Source organism: Rhinopithecus roxellana, chromosome 7 (assembly GCF_007565055.1).
Source record: "Rhinopithecus roxellana isolate Shanxi Qingling chromosome 7, ASM756505v1, whole genome shotgun sequence".
Classification (NCBI taxonomy): domain Eukaryota; kingdom Metazoa; phylum Chordata; class Mammalia; order Primates; family Cercopithecidae; genus Rhinopithecus; species Rhinopithecus roxellana.
The window spans coordinates 44,552,841-44,574,094 of NC_044555.1; the positions used below are offsets into that span (position 1 = coordinate 44,552,841).

At 35.2% G+C, this 21,254-nt stretch overlaps 1 protein-coding gene across 1 annotated transcript in view; it reads left to right on the forward strand.

The window, feature by feature from the left end:
* The window catches only part of TENT5D (terminal nucleotidyltransferase 5D), a 29,326-nt gene extending 18,948 nt beyond the window's left edge, over positions 1-10,378 (forward strand). The window contains exons 2-3 of the mRNA XM_010387115.1: positions 5,307-5,426; positions 9,191-10,378. Of these exons, the coding sequence (XP_010385417.1) occupies positions 9,209-10,378 (1,170 nt within the window). The 5' untranslated portion in view covers positions 5,307-5,426; positions 9,191-9,208. The remainder of the gene's footprint in view (positions 1-5,306; positions 5,427-9,190) is intronic.
* Positions 10,379-21,254: the final 10,876 nt, after the last annotated feature.

Here is a 21,254-nt window from a genome sequence, read left to right on the forward strand (position 1 = left end):
TTGTGAATGGAAGTTCATTCCTGATTTGGCTCTCTGCTTGTCTGTTACTGGTGTATAAGAATGCTTGTGATTTTTGCACATTAATTTTGTATCCTGAGACTTTGCTGAAGTTGCTTATCAGCTTAAGGAGATTTTGGGCTGAGACAATGGGGTTTTCTAAATATACAATCATGTCATCTGCAAACAGGGACAATTTGACTTCTTCTTTTCCTAACTAGATACCCTTGATTTCTTTCTCTTGCCTGATTGCCCTAGCCAGAACTTCCAAGACTATGTTGAATAGGAGTGGTGAGAGAGGGCATCCCTGTCTTGTGCCAGTTTTCAAAGGGAATTTTTCCAGTTTTTGCCCATTCAGAATGATATTAGCTGTGGGTTTGTCATAAATAGCTCTTATTATTTTGAGGTACGTTCCATCAATACCGAATTTATTGAGCGTTTTTAGCATGAAGTGCTTTGGAATTTTGTCAAAAGCCTTTTCTGCATCTATTGAGATAATCATGTGGTTCTTGTCTTTGGTTCTGTTTATATGCTGGATTATGTTTATTGATTTGCGAATGTTGAACCAGCCTTGCATCCCAGGGATGAAGCCCACTTGATCATGGTGGATAAGCTTTTTGATGTGCTGCTGAATCCGGTTTGCCAGTATTTTATTGAGAATTTTTGCATCGATGTTCATCAGGGATATTGGTCTAAAATTCTCTTTTTTTGTTGTGTCTCTGCCAGGCTTTGGTATCAGGATGATGTTGGCCTCATAAAATGAGTTAGGGAGGATTCCCTCTTTTTCTATTGATTGGAATAGTTTCAGAAGGAATGGTACCAGCTCCTCCTTGTACCTCTGGTAGAATTCAGCTGCGAATCCATCTGGTCCTGGACTTTTTTTGGTGGGTAGGCTATTAATTGTTGCCTCAATTTCAGAGTCTGCTATTGGTCTATTCAGGGATTCAACTTCTTCCTGGTTTAGTCTTGGGAGAGTGTAAGTGTCCAGGAAATTATCCATTTCTTCTAGATTTTCTAGTTGATTTGCGTAAAGGCGTTTATAGTATTCTCTGATGGTTGTTTGTATTTCTGTGGGGTCGGTTGTGATACACCCTTTATCATTTTTTATTGCGTCTATTTGATTCCTCTCTCTTTTCTTCTTTATTAGTCTTGCTAGTGGTCTGTCAATTTTGTTGATCTTTTCAAAAAACCAACTCCTGGATTCATTGATTTTTTGGCGGGTTTTTTGTGTCTCTATCTCCTTCAGTTCTGCTCTGATCTTAGTTATTTCTTGCCTTTTGCTAGCTTTTGAATGTGTTTGCTCTTGCCTCTCTAGTTCTTTTAATTGTGATGTTAGAGTGTCAATTTTAGATCTTTCCTGCTTTCTCTTGTGGGCATTTAGTGCTATAAATTTCCCTCTACACACTGCTTTAAATGTGTCCCAGAGATTCTGGTATGTTGTATCTTTGTTCTCATTGGTTTCAAAGAACATCTTTATTTCTGCTTTCATTTCGTGATGTACCCAGTAGTCATTCAGGAGCAGGTTGTTCAGTTTCCATGTAGTTGAGCGGTTTTGATTGAGTTTCTTAGTCCTGAGTTCTAGTTTGATTGCACTGTGGTCTGAGAGAGAGTTTGTGATAATTTCTGTTCTTTTACATTTGCTGAGGAGTGCTTTACTTCCAATTATGTGGTCAATTTTGGAATAAGTGCGATGTGGTGCTGAGAAGAATGTATATTCTGTTGATTTGGGGTGGAGAGTTCTATAGATGTCTATTAGGTCCGCTTGGTGCAGAGATGAGTTCAATTCCTGGATATCCTTGTTAACTTTCTGTCTCGTTGATCTATCTAATGTTGACAGTGGAGTGTTGAAGTCTCCCATTATTATTGTATGGGAGTCTAAGTCTCTTTGTAAGTCTCTAAGGACTTGCTTTATGAATCTGGGTGCTCCTGTATTGGGTGCATATATATTTAGGAGGGTTAGCTCTTCCTGTTGAATTGATCCCTTTACCATTATGTAATGGCCTTCTTTGTCTCTTTTGATCTTTGATGGTTTAAAGTCTGTTTTATCAGAGACTAGGATTGCAACCCCTGCTTTTTTTTGTTCTCCATTTGCTTGGTAGATCTTCCTCCATCCCTTTATTTTGAGCCTATGTATGTCTCTGCATGTGAGATGGGTCTCCTGAATACAGCAGACTGATGGGTCTTGACTATCCAGTTTGCCAGTCTGTGTCTTTTAATTGGAGCATTTAGTCCATTTACATTTAAGGTTAATATTGTTATGTGTGAACTTGATCCTGTCATTATGATATTAACTGGTTATTTTGCTCGTTAGTTGATGCAGTTTCTTTCTAGCCTCAATGGTCTTTACATTTTGGCATGTTTTTGCAATGGCTGGTACCGGTTGTTCCTTTCCATGTTTAGGGCTTCCTTCAGGGTCTCTTGTAAGGCAGGCCTGGTGGTGACAAAATCTCTAAGCATTTGCTTATCTGTAAAGGATTTTATTTCTCCTTCACTGATGAAACTTAGTTTGGCTGGATATGAAATTCTGGGTTTAAAATTCTTTTCTTTAAGAACGTTGAATATTGGCCCCCACTCTCTTCTGGCTTGTAGAGTTTCTGCCGAGAGATCTGCTGTTAGTCTGATGGGCTTCCCTTTGTGGGTAACCCGACCTTTCTCTCTGGCTGCCCTTAAGATTTTTTCCTTCATTTCAACTTTGGTGAATCTGGCAATTATGTGTCTTGGAGTTGCTCTTCTGGAGGAGTATCTTTGTGGTGTTCTCTGTATTTCCTGAATTTGAATTTTGGCCTGCCCTACTTGGTTGGGGAAGTTTTCCTGGATGATATCCTGAAGAGTGTTTTCCAACTTGGTTCCATTTTCCCCCTCACTTTCAGGCACCCCAAGCAGACGTAGATTTGGTCTTTTTACATAATCCCATACTTCTTGCAGGCTTTGTTCATTTCTTTTTCTTCTTTTTTCTTTTGGTTTCTCTTCTCGCTTCATTTCATTCATTTGATCCTCAATCGCTGATACTCTTTCTTCCAGTTGATCGAGTCGGTTACTGAAGCTTGTGCATTTGTCACGTATTTCTCGTGTCATGGTTTTCATCTCTGTCATTTCGTTTATGATCTTCTCTGCATTAATTAGTCTAGCTGTCAATTCTTCCACTCTTTTTTCAAGATTTTTAGTTTCTTTGCGCTGGGTACGTAATTCCTCCTTTAGCTCTGAGAAGTTTGATGGACTGAAGCCTTCTTCTGTCATCTCGTCAAAGTCATTCTCTGACCAGCTTTGATCCGTTGCTGGCGATGGGCTGCGCTTCTTTGCAGGGGGAGATGCACTCTTATTTTTTGAATTTCCAGGTTTTCTGCCCTGCTTCTTCCCCATCTTTATGGTTTTATCTGTCTCTGGTCTTTGATGATGGTGATGTATTGATGGGGTTTTGGTATAGGTGTCCTTCCTGTTTGATAGTTTTCCTTCTGACAGTCAGAAGGACTGTCTGTTGGTCTGTTGGAGATTGCTTGAGGTCCACTCCAGACCCTGTTTGCCTGGGTATCAGCAGCAGAGGTTGCCGAAGATAGAATATTGCTGAACAGCGAGTGTACCTGTCTGATTCTTCCTTTGGAAGTTTCCTCTCAGGGGTGTCCTCCACCCTGTGAGGTGTGGGGTGTCAGACTGCCCCTAGTGGGGGATGTCTCCCAGCTAGGCTACTCAGGGGTCAGGGACCCACCTGAGCAGGCAGTCTGTCCGTTCTCAGATCTCAACCTCCGCGTTGGGAGATCCACGGCTCTCCCCAAAGCTGTCAGACAGAGTCGTTCGCGTCTGCACCGGCCCCCGCTGCTTCCCCTGTTGGTCTTCAGCTGTGCGCTGTCCCCAGAGGTGGAGACTACAGAGACAGGCAGGCTTCCTTGAGCTGCTGTGAGCTCCACCCAGTTCGAGCTTCCCAGCGGCTTTGTTTACCTACTTAAGCCTCAGCAATGGCAGGCGCCCCTCCCCCAGCTTCGCTGCTGCCTTGCGGATAGATCGCGGCAGACTGCTGTGTTAGCAGTGAGGGAGGCTCCGTGGGCGTGGGACCCTCCCGGCCAGGTGTGGGATATATTCTCCTGGTGTGCCTGTCTGCTTAAAGCGCAGTATTGGGGTGGGAGTTACCCGATTTTCCAGGTGTTGTGTGTCTCAGTTCCCCTGGCTAGGAAAACGGATTCCCTTCCCCCTTGGCTTCCAGGTGAGGCGATGCCTCGCCCTGCTTCAGCTCTCGCTGGTCAGGCTGCAGCAGCTGACCAGCACCGATTGTCCGGCACTCCCTAGTGAGATGACCCCAGTACCTCAGTTGAAAATGCAGAAATCACTGGTCTTCTGTGTCGCTCGCGCTGGGAGTTGGAGACTGGAGCTGTTCCTATTCGGCCATCTTGCTCCGCCCCGAGGTATCTGTATTTTAAAGGGATAATGGTTGGTTATGGGTAAATCATTGTTTAAATACTGAACCATTGTTTCTCACAGACATTAATATTTTCTCTTGGAAACAAATGCAATATGTCAAATAAAATATCTAATACCTCTTTCCCATAGTCAAATCATGTTTAATACTTCTTTATACTGGTAAAACATAATACATTCTGACCAAAATCTTGTTGTTTGTCTATAGGTAGGTATATATGGATATATAACTTGAAAGTTTCTAAAGTACAGGAATTCATTTTTGTATACAATCATTTATTATAGGTAAGAGAACTAATTAGATTTAGGACCACAATACGTACAAGCTTTAGAAAGACTTTCTACTAGCCTTAATGTCCAGCTCACAAAACAATATTGCAGTTAAAATGTTTTCAAAAGTTTATGGTTTAAAAGAGCATTCACTTTGATTAGAATTTTCTGTATTATTTAATGTAATGTTTTAAATTTAGTAGAAATAGCCAAAATATGAGGGACTAGGCACTGCTATTGAGACTACTTTTCCTTTACCATTTCTTCTCAGTTTTCTTTAGTGTAGCAGTTCTTAATGTGTCATTCCCTGACCAGCAGCATCAGTATCATCTTGGAAGTTATTAGAAATGCAGATATTCTGGCCCCACATCTGACCTGCTAAATTAGAAACTCTGGAGGTGGGACCCAGAAATCTGTATATTTACACACAGATAAAATGATTGCTCTAAAATAGTGGTTGTCAAATTTTAACATGCATTAGACTCATTTCTTCTGTGTGTATGTATGTGTGTGTGTCTGCATGTATGTATGTATATATATAATTTGCAGGACTGTTGGCTGTGGGGCATCATTATATTATTTGTATATAATATCTATTAAAGAACTTTATTTTTGCTTGTATTATCTTGCAGTTTTTCTGATTGGTTTATGACTTTATTCAGTGATAATATGAAAATTCCTATCTTCACTGAAGGATCTGAATAATCGTTTTAACTCAACTATATTGCATTCTTGAAAGTAATCCTTTCAATGTAAGTATGACATCTTTTCTCATTCTCTTTATAGTTCTAACATTAATATAGACAGGTAAAGAGTGGCTAACTTCCTATTTTTCCCATGGTCAGAGGGAACATAGGGTTGTAATAGGGAGAACAATTACATTTTATTTGTTATACAAATATCCATTCACAGTCTTTTGTGATATCTTGGCAAATTGCTTGCTTTGCTTTGCATTCCCAGATGAATTTAACCAGTTGAATAATGGAAACCACTTTGTACTGATTTGGGCATTTGCTATAGTCAGATACATTACAGGCATACTAATAGGTTAGGCTAGATGGGAAAAATGTTAGCTTAAAGGATAAGTAAATTGGGAGAAGACAGGGAGCCAAAAGAAGTTTTAAATATTCTGCAATGTGAACTACTGCTGATCTCCACATTTTGAAAACGATAATTAGAAATTTCATGTTTTGTGCTTCTGTTGAGGTTTATGTGGAAAGTTATTGAAGAGTTTCTACCTTGAATTTGGAATTTTAACTCATGAAAGTGTAGTTTTATAATTCATACTCAGTAAACACACTTTCAGTAACTAAGTATCCAAGACAGTATTATAAGCAATGTGGGTGGCTTTGTTGCAGTTTTTCCACCTTTACCATGACACTCATCCAAAGTTTCTATTTAGCCATACTTTTGATTTAGAAAATTCAAATTAAGTTTCCCAACAAGTTTTCTAATATGCTGTTTTTGATACATGGGTGATTGACTCTACTATATGTGGTTAAGTATGGAGCCATAATCTACACATTAAGATAAGTCCTATTACTTTAATGCCATATTTGAAATTTGTACTAATAACACATTGATATTGTACATTATGTGAAAATGAACAGTAGCTGTGCCAAACGGAGCATAACATTATTGTCAAATCTTGATTATTCATGTTAATAGAGGTCAGCCTTGTTGGAGGCATATATAGATTCCAGATCAGTACAAATCACTTATATTTACTCCATTGTGACATGTATTTTATTATGTTTTGTGCTTATATATGTCTATATGTATATGTATGTTTGAGTGTATATGTATCACAAATTTTTATCATAATTACACTTTTTTCTAGGGCTAATTTAAAAAATTTATAATTTTCATTTTCTTATATAACAGTAAAGGTAGTTAGTGATATGGTAACTCAGAATTTGTCAGTTAGTAATGATATGTCAATAAAATAGACTTGATTTCAAAAACAAGCTTTGATAGTTATGGCTAGAGAAAAGTTAAAAAAAAAAAAAAAAACCTAACTGATTATTAAAGCCTTAATTTAGACAGTTGAAAAATGTGTTGCTCATGCAAGGACACCATTTCTCCACATCCTAGCAAGTTGTCTTCACTGTTTCTGTAATTATTAAGAAATACTAGGCCTTAACTATTTTATATGTGTGCTTTTAAAGCTTGTAGATAATTGAAAAGACTAGAACATTTGGAAATCACTAGCATAGATAATTAAGTGGCTATTGGAAAGTTGCACACTGATGGACAGTTTTCCTACACCACTTTCCTGGTGTAAAGTGAGGTTAAATTTTGGGCCACTTTCTTATCTTTGCAAGACCTTACTGTGATTCTGTTTGGGAAACAAAATCCTATCTTCTCCCTTCTCTGATATCTAAGAACAGATCCAAGATGTTAAGTAGGGCTTCCTATTTCTTGGTTTGAAAGATATCTTTTGATCAAGGAATTCTGCATTTTGGCAATGATTTATTTTAGTTATGTCTCTGAATGGTTTTATTTGTATATAAAGGTCCCATCAACTTTTGTTTGGGAAAGAATTTGGTAATTTCAGTAATGTCAATATAGCAACATAAATGTTTTCCTTTATTTTCAGATCATAGATGATTTACATGGAGACTGTAGGCCTAGGATTAGAACATTGAATTTTTTAAAATTTTTACTGATATTGACAATGGAAATTTGCCATTAAGGAAAGGAAAATGTATATTTGCAAAACAAATTTGCACATGAAGAAGGAATTTTAGAACTTTTGCTGTATCATCAATTAAAATCTTATAGTTTATATGTGATTTTTTAAAAATATTTATTAGGTAAATTGTTTTTCTTCCTAAAACTTTTACATGAAGCCGTCTGGTGTTATGAACTATTTTTTCTAGATTGAGAATTTGGGTATAACAAACTGTTAGCTTGTAATAATTCAGTGATAATTTCAGGAGAAGGAATTAGAAAATAAGATTACCAGTTCTCATTGCATGTTGTATCACTTAATGTAGCATCTTGCTCTTTCCAGTATCCTAAAGATGCTATATAGATCATTTCATTGGATAGATAAGTTATCAAATTCTGAAAGCCTGATATGTAGTCAGTTTGGTCCAGCCGTCTTTAAGGATTGATTTGGATATTCACGTGGCTGATAAAACTGTATAAACAGTCATTAAAGTGGCTTAAAACAAGCATCCTATTTTGTGGGTCTTTTCATCATATAATAAAAATAAATATTCAGTCTGTAGTTCATATTTCTAGGGATTTCATACAGAGAAACAGAATAGGTTTAATTTTTCCTTCTCACTAACACAGATATGCTGATGCTTAATTGGCCTTTTGCAAAATGCATGTGCTATCAAACTAGTCCATGTAGATGTCAAATAAGATGATTCCGTTTGCTGTAGTTCTACTAGGGAAGTACATAATACTAAATTTCAAATATTTATATTCTGTTTTGATAGCTCCTTAGATAGGTGAAATATGAATACTTTCTACACAAATCTGTCTTAAACTTCATATTGTTTTTTATTTCTGGAAATCAGGAACAAATGCCTAACCCCAAAACTATGTCCGTGCTGAATGTTACTTACTTTCCTAGATTTATTTGTTTAGACAGCTTATTAATGTACTTGAAGATCCATGTAATCACTGTGATTGTACATAATTACATAGTTATATCTACTTACATTTATAGTGTTACTATACATTATAAAATGTTAACTTCCTAAAATTCCCTAAACTATAAAATTATCTGAGCATATTATATTGCAAATCTGCAGTGAACATTTTTTAAAGCTTAGGAATCTTATGGGTTTATATATTCTTATTCTCATTTCAGGTACAAATTTAGTAATCTCATCTGTTTTTCATTTTAAATTGACATTCCTTCAGCTAACATTTTTTAAAGGGCTACTGGGCACATAGAAGAGGTGTTAAATTTGGTACTTTCCTTATTAAGGAATTAAAGGAGCTCATACTCTAACAGAAGACTTCAGTAATATTCTTTAAGAGTAGTTATATATATGAAACTGAAAAGTATATGAGAGAGTGATCCGATGCTTATGGGATTGAAGATTATGTATATTGTTTGTAAACACTATGCTATTGAATCCATTGGTTCTAACACAGAGACATGTTATCTGGTCTCACTTTAAAATCATAATAATTAATCTCAGTGATACATCATGGTTATCCCATGAACAAAATTTATATCACCAAAGAAATACCATCATCATAGTATTTACATGAAGAAAGATTGAAAAAGGCCACCATTTTGTATCAACAGTCACTCCAGCAAATTCCTGAGAAATCTGTTTGCATTCATCAGTGTATCTAACATCTTTGACATAATCATTGTGGCTTTTATTTCACTTTTATATTTAAATATGATTAAATATATTGGTAGTTTCCTTCCTAGTATTATGATTTATGTTGAGGGTAAGTCTATTTTTAACTTTTTTATATGCTTTAGCATTGATTTTAAGGTGCTAACATATTTCTTCCCAATATTTTGCTTGCTGTCTAGTGATCTACTGACTTCACAATGTCTGAAATCAGATTCACCAGTCTCACTTGGGATCAAGTTATAACACTGGATCAAGTGTTAGATGAAGTAATTCCAATTCATGGAAAGGGGAATTTCCCCACAATGGAGGTAAAACCAAAAGACATCATTCATGCTGTGAAAGATCAACTCATAGGGCAAGGAATGGTTGTTAAAGATGCTAGATTGAATGGTTCCATAGCAAGTTACATACTTGCAAGCCATAATGGAATCAGCTATAAGGATCTGGACGTTATTTTTGATGTTGAGCTTCCAAGTAACGAAGAATTTCAGGTTGTTAAGGATGCAGTTCTAGGTTGTCTACTTGACTTTTTACCAAAAGGTGTAAAGAAGGAAAAGATCTCCCCAGATATCATGAAAGAGGCTTATGTACAGAAATTCATCAAGGTTTGCAATGCGCATGATTGTTGGAGTCTTATCTCCCTTTCAAATAACACTGGAAAGAATTTAGAACTAAAATTTGTGAGTTCACTCAGACGGCAGTTTGAATTTAGTGTAGATTCCTTTCAAATTGTTTTGGATCCCATGTTAGACTTCTACAGTGACAAAAATGCCAAGCTAACCAAAGAGTCCTATCCTGTTGTGGTAGCTGAAAGCATGTATGGAGACTTCCAGGAAGCAATGACACATTTGCAACACAAGCTCATATCTACCAGGAAACCTGAAGAGATTAGAGGTGGTGGCCTTCTGAAGTACTGCAACTTGCTGGTTCATGGCTTCAAGCCAGCCTGTATGTCAGAAATCAAAAACCTAGAACGTTACATGTGCTCTAGATTCTTTATTGATTTTCCTCATATAGAAGAACAGCGCAAGAGAATTGAATCATACCTCCACAACCATTTCATAGGTGAAGGAATGACCAAGTATGACTACCTTATGACCTTGCGTGGAGTTGTGAATGAAAGCACCGTTTGTCTCATGAGTTATGAAAGAAGGCAGATTCTCCACCTGATCACCATGATGGCTTTGAAAGTACTTGGAGAACTGAATATTCTACCCAATACAGAAAAGGTAACTTGCTTTTATCAGCCTGCTCCGTACTTTGTGGCTGAGGCAGGGTACCCTACTTATGTAACATCTGAGCCACCCCCCATTATCTTCCAGCCATACCACCCACCGTACTTTCATGGGTCAAATGGTATGGATTAAAAAGTACACATGCAACAATAGAAACTTTGCTTTAATTAAACACCACTTAAAGCAAGTTTCCAAATATAAAATTCAAGATCTATTCTTATTTTTGTACAGTTACCAAGTATTTTCAATTACAGTTGATGGAATAGCAGTCACCAATAATTTTTTATCAATTAAGCCATCATATTAAATACAATATCTATAAACCAACCACTTTAAATGTTTTTCAAATGTTATTGACTAGCTATAATAACTTTCAAATGTTGTAGTCCTCTTGAAATTATTTTCAAATCTTTTGACTACTTGTGACTTTCAAATTTACTGTGACAAACATATCAGTGATGCCTGCATCTTTAACTGAAACATAAAAGGACAGATTCATGTTTTAAAATTACGATGTACAGTGACATACCAAATTTTTTATATTCAGTCAGTTCTTTTGTTACATTTAGTTATTTTTTTCTATTGAATAATATCATCAATACATTTTCAGTACTTAACAGAAATGCCTAATTTCAAAAGCAACAGATTCAGAAGATATTAAAACCCTGGACTTTTCAAGCAATTTTTGACATTTAAATTGGGTCAGATACAAAAATCCTACTATAGTTTAAAGGAATGCTGGAAAAAAAATGGTTCTGGAAAGCCTTGGACATTAGTAATTTGTCATCTACATAATAAAACATTTAGTTAATTTGTTTATTTGAATAACAATACCATACAGCTGTACAACTACTACTGAGATAAAATTACCAACTTGGAATGTGAAAACTTTCTGTCATCATTTACTACTACAAAGAGACTCTAAATGGCAAACAGGAAAAAACAGGCAGAGGTTTATAGCCATAGCATTTACCATTTTATGGCCTATTTGAAAAACATCTTTATGTTGAGAAACATTCCATTTCAGTAAGTTAATATATTTTCATTGTAACTAAATGAAGTAGGTTTTTCATTTTGCCTTTACCAAAGATCATTTTCTAACATGCCATTCAAGTGCCTCCTTGTGTGAATTTTTGCATAACACTGTAATTTATTCAACAACTGTGTATATTTACAATATATCTAAATATATACTTACTACATCGAGTATGCTGCTAGAAAAATCTACCAGTGGGATTAAAAATGTATTTTCTTCCAATAATAAAACAATCCATGACCAATATTATCTGAAGTGTCAGAAGGGGAGCTGTCTTGAATTAATATGGATCAGGCCATTGGAAAACTTCAATATTTCTACTTGGTTATGATTTTTTCTGAGTTTCCATTTCAGTTTTTATTGACCATCACATGTTTTTTATCACAACATGACCTAACAGTTGTATCCTGATAATTTGCCAGTTATAGGCTGTGCTTAACCTATCTTCACTGTACTACAATATTGGACAGAAGTATACCAAATATGGCATTTTCAAATAACCAATATTTTTGAGATGTTTTATACCACAGCACGAGTGGCCATCAGTATATTTTTAAAGAATTATATATCACAGAACCCTGAAACTTTAAAACACTATGGACTTACCACTTTCTTGACAAAAAAATAATTTATAAATACAATAAAATATTTAGAAATGAAAGGACTATTATTGTGATGTCATGGGTATAGGTTCAATATTTTCCAGAGTAGCATTTGATACTCAGTAGCAGAATTCTGAAGCTATTTGGAAATATACCCCATGTGCTCCCATAACTTTCTTTGATCCCATTGAGAATTTAAACTCCTTCTTTCCTAAAAAGCAAAACATTTATAGTATTCTCCTGAAGCTTTAAGTCCTGATGGAAGAATGGCCTGAAAGCTAGATACATCCTCCTAACATTTTTTTTTAATAATTTGCAATTCATTTCTCTTTTTTTTTTTTTTTATACTTTAAGTTCAAGGGTACATGTGCAAAACGTGCAGGTTTGTTACATATGTATACTTGTGCCATGTTGGTGTGCTGCACCCATCAACTCGTCAGCACCCATCAATTCGTCATTTATATCAGGTATAACTCCCAATGCAATCCAATACAGGCATTGTCATATTTTTAACTTGTAAAATCAGAGTTAAAAAGGACATTCTTCTATTATGTGTAGTAGTCACTTCCAATATTTTTAAAATAAAAATTGATATTAGCCATTACATTTATGTATTTCTGTTTTAAAAGTTATTACAAATGTTCACTTCTCCCCAGTAAAATTAAAGATTCAACACAAACATATGTTTGCAGATATTTGAACAAACAGAATTGTAAATAATTTTCTCTAAGCTTCACATGTAACCTTTTTGAACACAAAAGATTTCTACATAAATTATTTTCTTTATGGTTTTGAGAGTTTTATAAGGTAGTTTTGGACATTGGGAATTAAATGCCTTCAAAAACCAATGGTTATTAAGGCAGTGAACTTCAAATAATTATTGTCTTATTGCAAGATTTGCTATCAGGTAAAATGCATTTAATAATGTCAGCAAGTAAAAAGTGTAAATTTTAGCAGTTTTAAGGTTAAAAATAGACTTCCTTTAAAAGCACCTAAATAGATGATATTTCAAGTAAAAGGCATTGTATTCTTCTAGATAAATAATATATGTACCAAAACAGAAACCATGCCAGGAAAGTTATCTGATTTCGAAATGTGGAGGACTATATTCAATATGCTGTGAATAGATTTCTATGAAATTCAGCAACTATTTACTAAGTTAGGGAAAGTACCTCTATAGAAGAGATATATAAATTCTGGTAATCCTGACAGTTTCCAAAAAGGGAGCATGTATTCCATTTTCCTGAGGACCAAGTTTTTAATTCCTCCAGTTTTGCTTCCTCATTTTCTTCATTTAGTGAAATGATAAGAGTGCTCACAATGATAAGATGCAAAAAAATGACATCTGGGGGCAATTTGTTGCTGTTTATATTACTGAAAGACAAAATGATACTATGCCAAGTTTAATTACTAGTGAGGGAGAGTCTGGAAATGTCATGAGTATTAGGTAGAATTGTGTTTGTGGATGGTCCCATTCTAGAAGAGAAAACTTCCTTGTGTGCATTATAGAGAGTCCAATTTTAGGAGCTCTAATATTTCAAGATTTCCCTTAACTACATACACTAACAACACTTTAATTCAGAAGCCATGATTCTAGAGGTAAAAATTCACTTCTCAGTTCTTGCAGAACCCAGGAATTCTAGGCAGCTAAATGTGAAGAAATTACTTAATTGGCTTACTGTATCATTTAGAGCTCAGACTAGTATAAATTATAAAATACCTTTCTTACTTTAGTAAGAAGTAGTTAAAATTATTTTAAGCATCATTACATGATACTGTGTAATTCCTGGGAATTTTTAAAAGATAAGTCGCATTTCAGTTTAGATTTGAATATATAAAAATTATAAGTAAAAACATTTAAACTTTTAAGAAATGAAAGCCACATGTCAACTTAGATTTCATACATAAAATTATGTCAAATCATACAAACTTATACATTTTAAATTCCTATAGATTTTAAATTCCTATAGACTAGTGCATTACGATGTAAAACTTTTCCTAGATGATTCGCCTTCATAAATTATAATGCAATATCTATTTACTGAATAAAGTTCAGTGTATTCTGTGTATTTTATTCAAAAAGCTTAAATATATTTTAATAAAGATTGGAAATAACCCAATGGATTATCTGCATTTTCCAGATCTCAACTCATTGTAATTGGATGATATTGTTATATGAATATGTTTTCAATTTGCTTTTAAGTTCTTTGACACAGTTTAGTTGTTTGATTTATAGATGGCTGACACTAAACTATAGGTTGACATAACAAACTCTGAATTGATCTTTAAATAAAAAGTTCCAGTATTTTTAAAACAAATCCTGTATATCTCTGGAAACCACATTCACTTTATATCCATACACTGCCACTGAACTAAATTGAAAAGTAACATTCTCTTTGGCAGCTCTTGGCTAATTGTTTAATCTCACATAGTCTCTGTTTAGATTGAGTGAAATCAGTGTTAGTAACTTTTCCTTCTAGTTTGAAAGTAATAAGCAACTACAATATTTTTTTAGGAAATTTTTATTGTGGATATGTTTAAACATGCACAAAATTACAGAATGAGCCTTCTCCTGTACCTGAGCCTCAGCTCAGGTTGTTGATATTTGCCAGTTCTGTTTTACCTATCCCAGCTCTTACACACACACTGATTTGCATGCTTTTTTCCCCTCTGAAGTATTTTAAAGTAAATTTCAGACATTATGTAATTTCACTGTAAATTTATCAGCCATGTATCTCCAACTGATAAAGTTTAAAAGAAAAATAAGCATTTTACCATTATCACACCAAAGAAAATTATGAATACCGTTATATCACCTTACACCTCAATCATTGTTCAGATTTCCCCAAAAGGTCTCAGGAATGTAATTTCACCATTGAGTTTGTACAAATCAGGATCCAGCAAGGGCCACACATTGCCTTTGGTTTATGTGTCTCTCAAGCTTCTTGCAATCTTGTCAGTAGTTTTGTTGCCCTGCTTCCGCCATTTCTGTTGTGCCATTTGTTTTGGGAGGAGACTGACCGTCTGCTCTGTAGAGCTCCCCCGTTCTGAATATTTTTGCATCCTCTTGGTGTGCCATAATACAACATTTTTTAAAGTTTTTCTGGGCATAGAGTTAATGTCTCAACCTACAAAACAGAAAATTAAAAAGAATTAAGACACTTATCCAGATAATTCACATCAGTGACATGTCACTGTGTAATAAACAATGAAACAAATACCTAAGTTATTTATGATCCAAATCATTGAATAACTGTGTTTTCCCATATGAAGCAGACCAAAAATAACTATTACATATGGCACAAGTCCTACAATACTATTTCACAATGTGTAAAACAATTCATCTGATAAAGAATAAAGTGAGAAGAAGGTGTGACTTCAAATCTAAACCCATAAATTAGGTCCATAGGTATTTATCTTAAAGTTGTGTCTGAAGTTTCAGTTAATTCAAATTCAATTGTTTAGCATTTAAGAAAATATTAGTGAAAGGAATTATTGTCACTGAGTGGGAAATGAAACAAACATCTAAATGTATTTACCCAGAACCTAGAGAAATCGCTGAGATGATTTCCTACACTATTAAGAAGAAGTACAGTTTAAGTAATTCAACTTTTTAGGAAAATTGTGAATATAAATATAGATTTATAAAAATTCTGGATACTTTTTAGCCTTCTAGTTTATATCACCAGTTCTAGTTTCTTAGTGCAAAAATATGTAAGTGTTCTGAAAAACTTACTGTGTTTCTGTAAATGAAAATTTTGAGCAGTATTTCAGTAGTGGGGCATCTAAGAGATGACTGAAATTTCCAATGGTGAGTTAAATGTCAGTCTTTGCTTTCATGTTGACTGTTTGTTAAATCAGAACGGTTTCTTACCATGTTATTATTCATTACATAGTTCTGAGATGTGTAGCTACTATTTTGGAAAATGTATTTTACTGTTAACAAAATAATTATTGTTATAAGAGCACAGTGTGAGGTCTTTTTGGTGAAAATTATTTTTAAATAGATTATAATAACTGTAATAAGTGTAACTGTACTCTTTATTATTTATCTAATAGTTTTTATACCTGTTTTGTCTTGTGCTTTTGTACACTATAAGAAAAAAACACTGTAGAAACTCTGTTATTAGATAAAAATGATTTTTAAAATAAAATAACCGCAATACATACAGCAATGCGCCACCTCCAAAATGGGTAAATGCCTATTATTTCAAACATCACCAAATTGCCCACAGTGTGTTCAGAATAGTACGTGCAAAGAAAATTTACCCTGGAATTTTCACAGAATCCCCAGTGATTTCATTAGTAGTTGTAAACATGGAGCATGTGAAGAGACTGATCTTCAGTATATTATGGCTCTATATAATTTACTTTCACCATGTACCACAAAATAACACCATCCACGTAGCTTAAGATAATTATCATATTCTTGTAGATTTCTAATGCCCAGGTAGATTCTAAAAAAGACCAAACTCCTTTAGTTCACCTCATGTGAACAACCCTTGCCTTTAAAAAAAAAAAATGCATTTTTTCAAAACTCACTCAGTGACCACTATCTCTGAAGAAATGATCTTCTTCACCCATAGCTTCATCATACAAATGATTTGTATTCATTCATTTCCCAAACTTCATTTGATTTTACCTTGGTAAAGTTTACTTAACTTATTCTCCCTCTCAAATAATTGTTACCTACAGTATGTTGGATAAAAACATAATTGGTGATGAAATAAATAACATCATTAAGGGAAATCTGTCAAAATGTTATTACTTAGCATCGACTCCACCACCTACACACATTAGTATCACACATTTAGCAGAGCCAGATAGTGTATCCAGTCAGGTCTGTATGTGCTGAGCACATATCCAAGCAGTTATCATAAGTGATCACTCTAGTGAAAACATAGATTTGAATAGAGGCTTTATTAGAAGAATAAAGAACTATGGAAAAAGAAATTGTGAAGATAGCACAACGCTCAATATAGCTTTCTTGAAATTTAAACAGCTTCAGCAATAGCCTAGCAACTCTACGGAAGATTATCTTATGTGAAATATGGAGCAACGTGTCTTTTTTTTTTTTTTTTTTAAGTTCTGGGATACATGTGCAGAACATGCAGGTTTGTTACATGGGTGTACATGTGCCATGGTGGTTTGCTGCACCTATCAACCCATCATCCAGGTTTTAAGCCCTGCATGCATTAGGTGTTTGTCCTAATGCTCTCCCTCAGCTTGCCCCCTTCCCCCTGACAGGCCCCAGTCTTTAGTGTAAATCCTCTTACACTGAAAATGGTGCATTTTCTCTACATAATGTAAATTACCAGATGACTGAGGCTTGAAGTGAAAGATATGATTATAATAGCCCAAATGATCCACCAACACTATCAAGATGGTGTATCCTTTAATAGGCAAGGATAAGTTGTGCCTTGTCTGGCACTTCAAACTTTACCAGAAAGCACAGATACTGTCCACATTTACATAAAAATAGCCAACTTTAAATTTAGTAATAAATTGTGGGAAATAACAAATGCAAGCCAAAAATATCCCTGTGTTTGTCCAATGATGTTTTGTTTGTATCATGCCAATGAAATCATGGGTAATATTTTTTAACCACCGTTTACTTATGTAGTATATTTTATCAAGTACTGTAACATAATTTTGTTATTGAGCATTAGTAGATAAGACATTTGTTTATTTTGAAAACTATGACAATGATCCCACTAAGTTACTTGTGTGTTACCTAATTTCTGATTGGACTAGGTGATTGCTGCACTTTTCCCTTCCTCCACATTATTTCCAGTGTCAAAACAAAGTAGAGGCACATTATTCCTATAATTATATTCTCTTTTCTGCCCGAAGTGGGTATGGTCTCTATTAGGATTGTCTAAAATTATCTACTTGCACCATGTCTTCAAAGGCACACTTTTTTAAAAAATGTGAACAATCGGCCGGGCGCGTTGGCTCACACCTGTAATCCCAGCCCTTTGGGAGGCCGAGACGGGCAGATCACGACGTCAGGAGATTGAGACCATCTTGGCTAACACGGTGAAACCCCGTCTCTACTAAAAAAATTACAAAAAATTAGCTGGGTGTGGTGGCGGGCGCCTGTCTTCCCAACCACTCTGGAGGCTGAGGCAGGAGAATGGCGTGAACCCGGGAGGCGGAGCTTGCAGTGAGCAGAGATCCTGCCACTGCACTCCAGCCTGGGGGACAGAGCGAGACTTTGTCTCAAAACAAAATAAATAATAAAAGTGAACAATCTTTACACATATTTAAAAATAAAATTTTGTTTAAAGACATAAAAGATGAAGAGAAGCATACTATTCCCATCATTCCTCACATTAAGTTCTATTACATAAAATGTTGCCCCCTCAGTTGCTGCTATATTCCTCTCTTTATCCTGTGTTATTACAGAATTTTAATTTCTGAACTCAACAGTTAGTTGCCATGCAAAGAATTACAACATTAAAATAACAAGATTAAAACAACACATTGAGTCATCTTTAGAGTATGCATATACATAGGTAATGAATCCCACCATTTCTCAACACTGTAGTAGAGAGAGACTCTTTTCCCCCACATCAACAAGCAAGCATTCATGGGTGTGGCAAGTACTTAATATACATGCAATGAAGGAAAATAACATTCCCAGTTTCAAAGGGAAACTGAAAAAAATGATATACAAGAAAATTGTCAGGTTATAGCTAAAATATTTAGTAAAACTGTTCAGTTTTCTAGGCACATAAGATGGTAATAAGACAAGGACTTCAATTGGAATTGAGAGGAATTTTCAACTAACATTATAGAAAAGTTTCAGAAAATGAGTCTTCTGAGAGTAGTGTCCTAGGAAGATAATTATCATATTCTTATAGGTTTCTAATGCCTGGGTAGATTCTAAAAAAGACTCAAACTCCTTTAGTTCACCTCACGTGAACAATCTTTGCCTCTGAAAAAAAAAAATGCTTTTTTTCAAAACTCACTCAGTGACCACTATCTCTGAAGAAGTGATTTTCTTCACCCACTCCAATGCCTAAATGAAGTAACTTTGAACAGCCCCAATGGGGAAACCCTTAGGAAAATTGCTAAGTGTGGCATTGTTTACACTTTTCCAAGGACTCAGGCTCCCCGTGCATTTGACTGTGCATCCTAGCACCACTACCACTTCGACCCCATCATTTTATTCAGCTCATACATGTGTATATCCTAATGTGATTCTCTTCCATGGGCTGTACTGAGTAAATCCTTCCATGAAAATATTAACAGTGAATTCTGCTAATGGATTTCTTTTCTTAGATCATGTGAAATATCCAGAGTGAAGTCAGTAAAACTGGTGGAGTAAAGACTTCCAAAACAATTTTTTTTAAAAAAAGAACAGATGGAAAAAATGTTAGAATTAATATTTTCAAAACCTTGAAAATTATCCAGTCTTGCAACAACACGCAGAGAGAATATGGCTGAATTTCAGTTAGAACAGCAAGCTTTGTGGCATTTTCAGAGCAGTTGTAGGTTCACAGCAAAATCGAGCACAAAGTACAGATACACATGTATGTTCTCACATGTCCCTTTTCCCTCACACACCCAGCCTCCCCTGCTATCAACATACCACACCAGAGTGATATATTTGTTAAAATCAATGCGCCTACACTGACACAGCATTGCCCCAAATCCAAAGATTATATTAGGGTTAACACTAGGTGTCATACATTCTATAGGTTTTAACAAATGTATAATTATATGTATCCATCATTAAAATATTACACAGCTTCAGTGCCCTGAACTGACCCGTGTGTTCTGCCTCTTCATCCCTACCTGTCCCCTAACCCCTGGCAACCACTGATCTTACTGTAACCATAGTTTTGCCTTCCAGAATTTCATATAGTTGAAATAATACAGAATGTAGTCTCTTCAGATTAGTTTATTTCACTAATAATCATGTATTTATGTTTTCTTCATGTCTTTTCATGATTGTGTAGCTCCTTTTAAATAAAGAATAATATGTCTAGATGTACCACAGTTTATTTATCCATTCACTTACTGAAGGGCCTATTGGTTGCTTCCAAGTTTTGGCAGCTATGAGTAAAGCTGCTATAAACATCTGTGTGCATGTTATGTTGTAGCCATAAATTTTCACCTCATTTGAGTAAATACTAAGGAGAATGATTCCTGGGTCCTATTATAAGAATATTTTTAAATTTTTAAGAAACTGCCAAACTATCTTCCAGAGGGGCTGTACCATTTTGTATTCCCATTAACAATGAATGAGAGTTCCTGTTGCTACACATCCTCACCTGAAATTGGAGTATTTGGACTTTTGCCATCCTAATAAGTGTGTAGTGATATTTTGTTATTGTATTAATTTACAGCCCAGGGATAAAGGAAACACCCAGCAGAAAACATTTACTTATCTTTAAGCCTACCACTCACACTGCATGTACGGGTCACCCTCATCATTGCTTGTGTCAAGCAAGTGAAAGGCAATTCAGTTCCAGTTTGAAGCATTCATCTTCCTATGCAAAGCTGCCACATGGATAATTCAGACTTGGTATTTTTCCTGAGAGCCACCTGCCACATATTTTCATGCGGTGACAATGACCATACGCTTCCAGACCACTTCCTCACTATGCCCCATTCAGGACGGATACTCACAGTGCTCATTCCTCATGGGACTCAACAGTTTTCCTTGTTTGACTCCTGAGTCCCCTTGATCAGGTAAAAATAACTCAAGCATTTCCATTGCTGGATTTTTGTGGGAGCATGAGGGACTGTGCAACAAGTAAGGCTTCTTCACTCTGAAAATCACTGAGCCCACTTCAGTGTGATACTGGGACTAACCAGTCTAATTATTATGCATTGATTTTTCCCTATTTCTTGGGTTTTTTAATTTTCTACACATTTTCTTAAATGGCAGGTATTTTACCCCACTCTCAAGAAAAATAATTTTTTTAAAAATACTATACATTGGGAAAGATAAATAGAGCAACACTTCTACAAGTAAAAATAGGCTTGAGGAGCATGACAGTGTAAATGCTTACACAACCAGTCGCACTGAGTATTCTCAAGAGCGAAATGTTATCACCAATTTGTTTTGCCTTTTTTAATCCTTAGAAATTAAATGCAATTTTTTAACATAGAACACTTGATCAGTAATGAGTGTAACCTTATGTGTCAATACTGTTGTACAAATTGGAGGTGATGGCTTAGTTTAGAGCTAACCACCCTGACATTGATCCATGGCACCAAAGAGTAAATAAACTGTTTTCATATATGTTGTTAAGATTCTCGGCATCAAGAAATTGTGAAATGACCCCTCCTTTTTCATTTACATCGCCAAAGGAAATTAAATCAAAACATTGTGTTCACTGGGTTGACACCCAAT